This window comes from Neltuma alba, unplaced genomic scaffold (assembly GCF_004799145.2).
Source record: "Neltuma alba isolate B1F8T4 unplaced genomic scaffold, ASM479914v2 tig00004000_pilon, whole genome shotgun sequence".
In the NCBI taxonomy this organism is placed as follows: domain Eukaryota; kingdom Viridiplantae; phylum Streptophyta; class Magnoliopsida; order Fabales; family Fabaceae; genus Neltuma; species Neltuma alba.
Window position 1 is genome coordinate 20,133 of NW_021633516.1, and position 9,766 is coordinate 29,898.

Genomic DNA, 9,766 nt, shown 5'->3' on the forward strand with positions numbered 1-9,766 from the left:
GCCGTGTTTTCCATACATTAATTACACAAGATATGTGTGTGTGGAAAATGAGTTATAGTATGGTATTCGTGTCTTACAAAGATGATAGCTTACTATAAATACGTTGATATATATTATACATGTCCTTCAGATTTTTTTTTTAAAAGAAAAATTGCATGTCCTTAGAACTAAAGCAACCCAACTAAATTGATGTAAGAGGGTTGCCCTACTGCTACGTAACTTCCTGCTTAAACATAAAGAATCGTGCACCTGTGTGTGGGTGAAAGAGAGAGTGAAAATCACTTAATTAAATTGATCAGCATGCAGTAATAATATAAAAAGAAACATATGGATTTCATTAAACAAGGAAATGATACATTTTTGTTGAGGATGATGATACAAATGTATATTTTCCCAGATAAAATTGTAAAAAAAAAAAAAAAAAACTGTATACAAAAGCAACCAAATTAATTATTCTCCACTCTTTCAACTCAAATTTATTCTTCATCGTTTCTTCAAGAAATTATCCCATTCCTAACTCACCCAAAAGAAAAAAGAAAGTGGAAAGCAACTGCAATGTTTGCTTATTAAAACAATTAAAACAACTCATCTTCTCAATTCACTCTCCTTTTTGCCTCTTCCTGATCTTCATATGATCTCTCACATCGTCATTTCTGAATTAGGGAGCCTTCTCTTGGATTTGTAGATGACAATGTGATTAATCAAGTGAAGTCAAATGTACATATAGAGATCAGATCAGCATTTTGGAAGATCTTTGGGTGGTGGAACCAATGACTGTTTAGGTCCTTTCCCATTATCCACCAGAAATGCCATCTTTAATCCCCATGTCGTGTGCGCCTCAAAATGGCAGTGCAAGAACCAGACTCCTGTTATATTAATCAAACACATGGGATTAAAAATAGTTAATCCTGAAAATTGAATATAACCCAGAAGAGATTTGAGTTTAATTAATAACCTGGATTATCTGCTGTGAACCTAAGAGCAGTCCAGCCACCAGTAGGCACTCCAATTGTGTTTCTCTCCACAGGATCTTCAAGGTTAAATTTCTTGGGATCTTCCTTGGGGTCATAATTCCCTACTCCTCTCCCCACCACAAAGAAATTGAACCCGTGAAGATGAATCGGATGGCTCTCAGGTGCGATCACGCCTGTGTCCTGTAACACCACCTGAATCGTCGAATTGTAGGGTACCCTATAAAGCTTTGTCCCATTCTGGGTCTGTATATTCTTAGTTATGTTCGCAGTATAGTTATACACATGAGGTGGATTGGCAGGAAAATCTGTGGTAAATACGCCCTTGATGTTGTAATAATGAGCCTGAAGCAAGGCCGTGTTTGGCATCACAAATGTCACATTATTCACAGCCGCCACAACCCTACTTCCATTCCCTGCTTTGCAGGTAGGGCAAGGGTTGACCCCTAAGCCCACCGTGAAGAACAGTGAATGGTCAATTTCCAGTGGAACTTTTGCTGGGTATTTTGGGGAATTCAGGCTTTTGAGAGAGTTGATGAACTGATCGGCTATTTGAGTGGCATTTTTGGGAGGAGTGGTGGTGAGAACCATCGGGGAGTCGTCGGAGAGAGTGGTGGTGCCGCCTGTGTAGTGAAGTGTGGCTGTGGCTGTTTGGTTATCTATAGTTACAGGAGCGTCCATGAAAGTAGAAGCTGCGATTAAGTATTTTCCAGATTTCTGGTGTGTGTTTAGGAGGACGTTGGTGGTTTGGCCCGGAGCAATGATGATGGTGTCGGTGGTGAACGGCTTGACGTAGGTGGCGTCAACTTCCACGACGGTGACGTTGTGGCCGGCGATCTTGAAGAAGAGTTCCTCATTGAGTGCAGCATTGATGATCCTTAACAAATATGTCTTCCCACTTTCTACCCCCAGGTTGAATACTTCTGCATATGGACAAATCCACAAAACAAAAATATCTTATAAGCATTTAGTCCTTTGGTTATAATTCAGTCTACGAGCTTCCAAACGTGGCTTCTCGATCATTTTTTGAAAAGCTGTGTAAAACATTTAAACATCTAGAATTTGAACATTAAATGAGAATACATTGAAGTAGTAGTTTAGAGTACCTTGGGTAGAACAATTGGCAACAGTGCCTGGAAGGCCATTGATGGTGTGAGCATCAGAGACATTTGGAGCCACTCCTGACTTCATAGCTTCATTGATGACAGCCTCAGTATCAGATTTCCACCATTCTCCTAACACCAAAACCTTTTCATCATCTGGTTTTGGGAAGGGATAAGGCACCCCACGCTTTGGCAATATAACTATGGCTCCATGCACTGTTGCCCTGAGCCAGTTGATGTGTCCATGCCACAGAAGCGTCCCTCTTTGCCCAATTATAGTGAAGTTGTACACATAGCTTTGCCCTGGCAGAATTGGACACTGTGTGATATATGCCGGCCCGTCCGCCCAGCCGGTTCGCAGTTGCCGGACACCATGCCTGCCAATAGAGGCAGAGCCATGATTTAATTATGGAATATCAAAATTAAAAATTGTATATACTCCCTCTGATTCTATCTATAAGACTTTATCTATCGGTTCGTAATATAAGATTCTTTATGAAGTTTAATGAATAATCAATACCCTTGTTCTTTTCATTCTTAGCTTTTTCTTCATACTCTCGCTTCACCTGTTGGAATTAGCATCATTCTCTAGCACTGTACTAAGGGGATTCTTTTAATCTTAAATATAAATATTCATATTGATTGCACATAATAAAAGAGTTTTTATTAAGAAATAGTTACAATGCACATTATTGAAAATAATATTATTAAAATATAACTAACTGAACTAATTTTTCTTAATATCTACATATTAATTAGTTGCTTAGTGGGAGTAGCAATGTGGATGGTTTAGGATTGAAGAAATGAAGATGGAGACATAGGATTACCAGTGGATAGAAACGTTGTAGTTGACGAGGTTGACCACTTTGACAAGAACATGATCGCCTTCTCTGGCGTAGAGTGTGGGTCCCGGAAACTTGCCATTGACGGTCACGATGGGCTTGCTTGAACACAGCCTCGTCACATTCTTTGATACAACCTGCGCCAATCATAACCATACATGCATGCGTGCTTGTCAATTATATGGACCACGTGTAGTGTATATTTCTTCAAACTAATTAAGCGTTGGATTATTGAGAGTAGTCCTCTAACCAACCATCATTATTAGGTGCTGATTTATCACTAAACCTATCTATCTATACCTTACCTTCCTTCTAAGTTTCTAATTTCTCAACATTATATTTTGCCAAAAATACATATATATTAACCGACTTGTCAAAAATGTATAAACTAAGCTAACTATAAACATATGAATGTCAGCATGTTGAATATAGTTTTCCGAAAAGCTAGTTCACTTTTCACATGCTTCTATTTTGATTTTAATATGTAATTCATTTATTCTACTTAATTATCTTATATATATATATATATATATATAAATGTCTTGCATGAAAAGACCGGTTGAATGGCATTTAGTTCTTAATATATATTAATCTAACAACAGTGATAAGTCTAGCAGTTTTCACTTCTTTTTTTTTTTTTCAATGCACGTGGATGGTAAACTAATGAGTGAGCAAAATATAAATTAAATATGGATTATGCCAATGATGTTAATTCTATCTTAAAGCATATATATATATATATATATATATATAGTGACTTCATATTTAATTACACACGCACACAAGAACTTTAATTTTCATTATTCGTGCATTTTCAGTGAACTGCTATATATTTTATGATTTTTAGCTCTTACATTCTAACCAAAATTTGATTACATTAGCAATGTTAATTTAATTGATCAGTTTGTAAACAAATATGGCATTGTTTTTCTATGTAAAAGAGGGAGTTATTAATACTTACATGGAATTTGTAGTTTCGGACTCTGCAGTCAACCAAAGCTGGAAGAATGATGCAAGAAAGTAGAAGAAGCAATGCAACCACAGAATTATTCATATTCCTCTGTCTCTGTCTCTCTTCTCTCTTTCTCTCTCAGCTCCAAACAATACTAAAGCTGTGAATATAAGTTACTTATGAAGTTGATTCATGGGTGACTGCCTAACGCATCACCCTTATAAAGGCTCAAACAACAACTGCTACGACGTCGTTGTTACCAGGGTAGGTGAGCCTACAAGCAAGCTCAGTTAAAAGAACACCCGTTATTCCTCCAAACCAAGTTACACTTTTCTTTCTCTCCCCAAACCCCCAAAAAAAAAAAATTTCCTTAATTCTTAATTGGTACTCCCGTCCATCTTATTTATAAAAATCTGCCTCTATATTAGTTCATGATACAAAAGACCTTTTACAGAATCTAATGAAACGTTTATAATTGATCTCTATCCATGACGGTTTTTCATCGTCTCTCCCCAAAAAATTATATGCTAATTAAAGAGTAATACATTTTTTAAAAAATTTATCTAACCTTAACTAATTTCCTTGGCTTTATGAAAGTTTAGTTAATATAGTCTTATGAAAAAGATCGAAGAGAACAGCTAATACTAAAAAGCTGTAGTTATGTAAGTCTGTACGATGATATATATCCTATGTGCGTCACAATAAATTGTGTGTTTTGGGTCCTTGGACACCTTTTTTTTTTTTAGGTGATTAAGCTTATTTGGTTGTAAAATTGTCTTCCCTAAGGTTTAAATATTCCTATACCCACCAAAGCTTCATTAATTACGAGCTATTAGAATTTTTTTTAAAAATTTCGGACATATATAATGGCTAATCTGTAATTAATAAGGTGATATGAAATGTTATCGTATTTGAGATTACCAATACTTGATATTAAAGAAAATATAAATATATGAACTCTTCAATTTGTTGGCAAAAAAGCCACAAAAAAAAAAAACTCCAATTCTAAAAGTCAATTGAACAATATCTATCAAGTAATAAACTAAAATTATTCACTCTGACTTTAATGTGTGCTTTTCAGTAATGTATTTTTAGACCAATTAAGACCTGTTGAGGCAAGATGTGTGGTACACATTTGTTAATGAAAATTGGACATAAGATTTTAAACGTGAAATTGTGAAAATTTGTATAACAAGGTTTTCTGATTTTTACAGTTGAGAGGATAACTTAAAACTTGAGAATCATCACATATAAATTAATCCATTATTCTGCCCAATGAAATTAATATCTTGATTAACAGTTTCTAATATATATCTAGAATCTATGTATACAGTAATTGAAATGATAGTGTAACAAACGTTTTGATAGTTGCCTTAAACCTAAGACAACTTATCTGTCTTCAAATATTGTGAAAGGAGCTTAATAAAAGCAAAAGCACTGACTAATTATTGCTATCGTAAAATTAAATCAATCATTTTGAAGGTGAAATACCCTTTTAATAGCGAGCAGTGAACTAAAAATCATTTCTTAATTCAGAACACATTCTTTTTCACTTAAAAGTAACAACAACAATAACTAATTAGCATAACATAATATATAGTGCTCAATTTTTTTTATTTTTTTTAACCATAAGAAATCTGTTATATCTCTGTGGCTTTTCCCATAAGGAAGGAAAGACACGCACACAAAGGTGCCGTTATGACACTTTGAAAAATTAAATATAAACCATTTATTAGGGTAATTCTGAAAAATCATTGCAATTTGGGACAAATTAAGAAGTTAATAAACCACCTTAAATATAGAGTTTTTCTTAATATCTGTGAAGTAATTTGAAGTTACTTATATTCAAAAGTGGAGGTAATGTTATATATATTGCAGTCTATATATATATATTTGGCAGGCTTTCTCATATCTTTAAACTAATATTGGTGAAAAATATTGTAGGTAGAATAATATGTGGGAGATGAGAGGCCAAGGCACTAGAAGGAGGTTACTTAGTTTGAGAGAATAGAATTTAAAGAGAAAAAAATAGTTGAGCAATGGTTTTCAGGTCACATATCAGAAAGCTGCCCTTGTTAATGAACATAATCGATCAGTTGGGAAATAGTTTTCAGGTCATATATCAGATAGAAGCCCTTATAAAATGAAAATCATCACTTGTTTGAAAATTAAGACTAAACTCCAAGATTGCCCAAGTGCCATCAAATTCATTTTTCTCTTCTCCGTCTTCTTCTAGATCTCTCTCCCTTATTTCTAATCAATCATTTCCCATTAATTTGGTATTAATTTATGTGTAGATATTTCTTAAAAAAATAAATATAAAAGAGTAGAGAAGATTATACATAAATTTTGTGATTTTTTTCAAATTATATAAATTTTTTTTCATTTTTTGAAATTAATAAAAGCTTAATATCCTAAATGGTTGAAAGATTAAATATCTCTTCTCCATGGCTAAGTCGTGTATATAAATGTTTCTCGAGTTTTATATGTTGAAATTGCACATATTTCTTTTTAATTTTTAAAACATACATAGAAATCTCCTTTGAAAATAGAATAGGCTTATGTATGACTCAAAGGAAGATGAATATATGTTACTCTTCTGCTTTCATTTTAAAATAAATAAAACTATCTATACAATTTTTTCAAAGCTGTGTGTAACTTAGAATGAGATAAACAATAGAATAAAGTGTTGTACGGTCAGCGCGGCTGGAAATGAGTCAATATCATGGAATTTGTTGATGATGTTTGATGGTGCGAAGTGGTACCTTTTAATATTAGAGATGAAGTAAAACTCAAACAAAATCTACAGATGGAGAGCACTTATATATCTTCTTGATTTTTCTCTCTGGTTTTTGTTTTCTTCTTTTCGTACCAACATTTTTTTTTGGATTACAGAACTAAATAACTAATTTATAATTAAAAAAATTATTTATTTTTAACAAATGTGTTCTGATTTTTTTAAAATTAATGCTCTTTAATCATGTGATTGGAATTACTTTTTGATTATAAGCCCCCTTAATATTTCAATTAATAGAAATATTTTGAAAAAATTATACATTTAGGAGATAAAATAAATTGAAATCTTTTATTTAGAATTAAAATAAATTGTTTTTTTATTTAGCTCATATATTACAACCAGAGGTAATATATAAGATTGAATCCTTAATTTAACAGATTACTAGCAGGATAAGTAGTATTACCATGAGTCCATAAGAAAATCCGCTATTCACACCAAATTAATTAGGCCGCAACATTCAATTTACTTCATAAATAATTTGCAGCTATATAAAAAACAATGTAAAATAAAAGATTTTTTTTGTTGTGGTGTGGATTTTTTTTATTTTTTATTTTTGTATATTGTCTATGGAGTAAACCTAATTTAATTGAGAGAGATTTTCTTTTTATAACCTTTCCATCATAAGAAAGTTCAATTTCTATCGTTGCCTAGTGATAGCCCTGTTAAGACCTTTATTTGAAAAGACGAAAATCCTAGAACTGACTTTATGTTGGACCTAGGGCATAGGATCCTTTTATTTTGCAGAAGATATCCATATCAATATTTTGTTGCTGTTGACTTCGTTTTTCAATTATAAAAAAGAAGTAATCCAAATTAAAGCAACAGTAGCTTGGGCAAAAAATTCTGATCGTCGCTTTTTCTTGTTCTTGATTTTTCAATTTGTTGATTTTTGTATTTATTATTGCATAAAAAAATAAACTTATTTATTTGTAAAGCTTCTGTTAGTTTTCAATTTTTCATTGAAAAATTATGCATCAAAAGAGAATTTTTAAATTGAACAATATGTTGTCAAAAAATATATATTATATTATATAAAATATGATCAACTATATTTTCCAGTATGTTTGCCAATAAATATCAAATAATCACGAGGGCATCCACAATTCGTCTATTCTTCCCTATTTCTTAATTAAGTAATTAACACATCAAGTATTTTTCTAATGTTGACCGAAATTAATATCTAATTTCTCCTTTGTATTAGTCACACAATGATTAATCAGTGATCAGGAGAATTGATCCGTTTCATTTACTTTCAATTCGTTGATGCACAAAGCTTCTGTCACGATTAATCTTTTTCGTTACCTTTAATAATCTTCAATGATGAAGAAAGCTATTTGACATGAAGGGTAAATTGTTGAAGCAATAATTGTGTTATCATCTTAATTATCCCGAGAAGATAGTGTTTAAATAAAAAGGTCAACGTTGACATTTCACTTTCTTTTTCCATTGAGTTTCAAAAATTCAGCAATGAAATATGTTATGTTAATGATTGGGTAAAGTAGTATGCGATAGCCTAATCTTATTTATGGTGTATTTACTCTAATATTCTCTAACGTTATTTTTTAGTTACATTCATCACTCTAATTTTATTTATAATTTAGGATACTACTACCTCTACTTCTTAATATAAGATTTTGTTTGACTTTTATTTTAGTCTTAAATATAAAAACCCAATTCATTTTGTCTCTTATATTTATATTTTTTTTCGAGGTAGTCCCACTAACAATGATAATTCTAACCAACATATTTAAATAGTAAGGATATTTTAGAAAATATAACACCTATTTATTACAAATAACTAACTTAACTTTTTTTTTTAATCTTCTCAAATCAAATTAGTCAACTAACTCTTATAATTAATTAGGATAGAGAGGTAGTATATGCACTGTGAATAAAAAGTGATAGAAGCATTAGAAACACAAGGGCAGGATGCTGCATACAATTGAGAACAAAAGACCAGATGCTACTTTGCCCTCGATTATTATCCCGTTCTAGCCCCTTGACAAGTTTCCAAGCATAGAATGTGTGGGGAGAAATGAGATTGACTCCCTCCACCCCCCCCCCCCAAAAAAAAAAAACTAGTAATGTCTTTTTTTATTTCTTGTTTTTGTGATTTTTTTTAATTTCTATTTAATTTATACTGTAAACTCGTTCGCTAAATATAAAAATTCATATATGTCATACGTGTCTGTCGGACCATTCTACTCGCTTCCGCTTTTACAAATGTATTAATCATATGATTTTCTTTTATTTTAAAATGTCCATCAATCCAAAAATAAATTACTCTGAGCAAAGACAATATCAAATTTTAATTTGAATCCCTTCTAGCCATGCAATCATATTATAATTATATTATAAAAAAATAATAAAATATTTAAGCATAAGAGAGTATCATCTATATACAATTACTTTTGCACCTGTAAGGAATTAGAATGAATCAAGTACTATATACATCCTTGTCCCTGCAAATTTGTCACAAAAATATGCTCATAATTTTCACAAATGTCGCTGATCATAAAATAATGATTGCCCTCAAAAGCCATTCATCCTTTCTCTGATCCTAATAAGTGGACCCTTCTGCAAGAGACACTCCAACAAAAGTAGTTCTATTTTGTGCCTCTGCAAATGGGTCTCATTTCCAGGCTCCCTGGCGCGAACATGAATGTAAACCCAAAGTTTTACCTGCTGATAACGTAGAAGGCAAGGAAGAGGTACAAAAGACAAAGGATGTAACCAGCAATACCAGGGAAAAAAAAAAAAAACATTTGCCTCATCTTAAGTGGCCAAGCTGACCTGTGGAATATTTGATTTTCTGCTATTGCCTCATCCTCAAGCAATAGGAGAAAAGTTGCAATTCTTGGAGCTATTCTGGAGACTTTTTCTTAGTTCATCTATGGATAAAAAGTGTCGAGCAAAACAAAAATCAAAGACAATAAGGAAAAAGAACAATGAAAAAACAAAACAACTTGATTCACAGCAAGCTGCTGAAAAATATAAATACATTATAAATGATTGTTGCGTGATACAATAACCCCAAGTGATAGCTTAAAACTTGGGCCTGACATATCAAGCATTTTTCTTTGGCATCAACAATATGTCAT

At 32.2% G+C, this 9,766-nt stretch overlaps 1 protein-coding gene and 1 long non-coding RNA gene across 2 annotated transcripts; both read right to left on the bottom strand.

Moving 5' to 3' along the window:
* Positions 1 to 309: 309 nt before the first annotated feature.
* Positions 310 to 4,053, bottom strand: LOC114743362 (laccase-4). The gene is made up of 5 exons (XM_028931569.1): positions 3,878 to 4,053; positions 2,902 to 3,053; positions 2,078 to 2,451; positions 956 to 1,894; positions 310 to 866 (listed from the first exon to the last, which is right to left on the bottom strand). Exons 1-5 carry the CDS (start codon positions 3,968 to 3,970, stop codon positions 736 to 738), a joined length of 1,689 nt encoding a protein of 562 aa, XP_028787402.1. The 5' UTR covers positions 3,971 to 4,053; the 3' UTR covers positions 310 to 735.
* Positions 4,054 to 8,990: 4,937 nt separating this feature from the next.
* On the bottom strand, positions 8,991 to 9,540 carry LOC114743366 (uncharacterized). Its single transcript, XR_003739998.1, has 2 exons — positions 9,459 to 9,540; positions 8,991 to 9,312 (listed from the first exon to the last, which is right to left on the bottom strand). It is a non-coding gene; the product is annotated as an uncharacterized LOC114743366 (long non-coding RNA).
* Positions 9,541 to 9,766: the final 226 nt, after the last annotated feature.

What these genes read in the sequence shown, in the direction of transcription:
- LOC114743362 (XM_028931569.1), bottom strand. Translation starts at nt 3,970, where the DNA reads ATGAATAATTCTGTGGTTGCATTGCTTCTTCTACTTTCTTGCATCATT. An exon ending in TCCGAAACTACAAATTCCAT is followed by an intron (nt 3,054 to 3,877) that starts GTAAGTATTAAT and finishes TGATTGGCGCAG; the next exon opens with GTTGTATCAAAGAATGTGAC. An exon ending in TACAACGTTTCTATCCACTG is followed by an intron (nt 2,452 to 2,901) that starts GTAATCCTATGT and finishes CTCTATTGGCAG; the next exon opens with GCATGGTGTCCGGCAACTGC.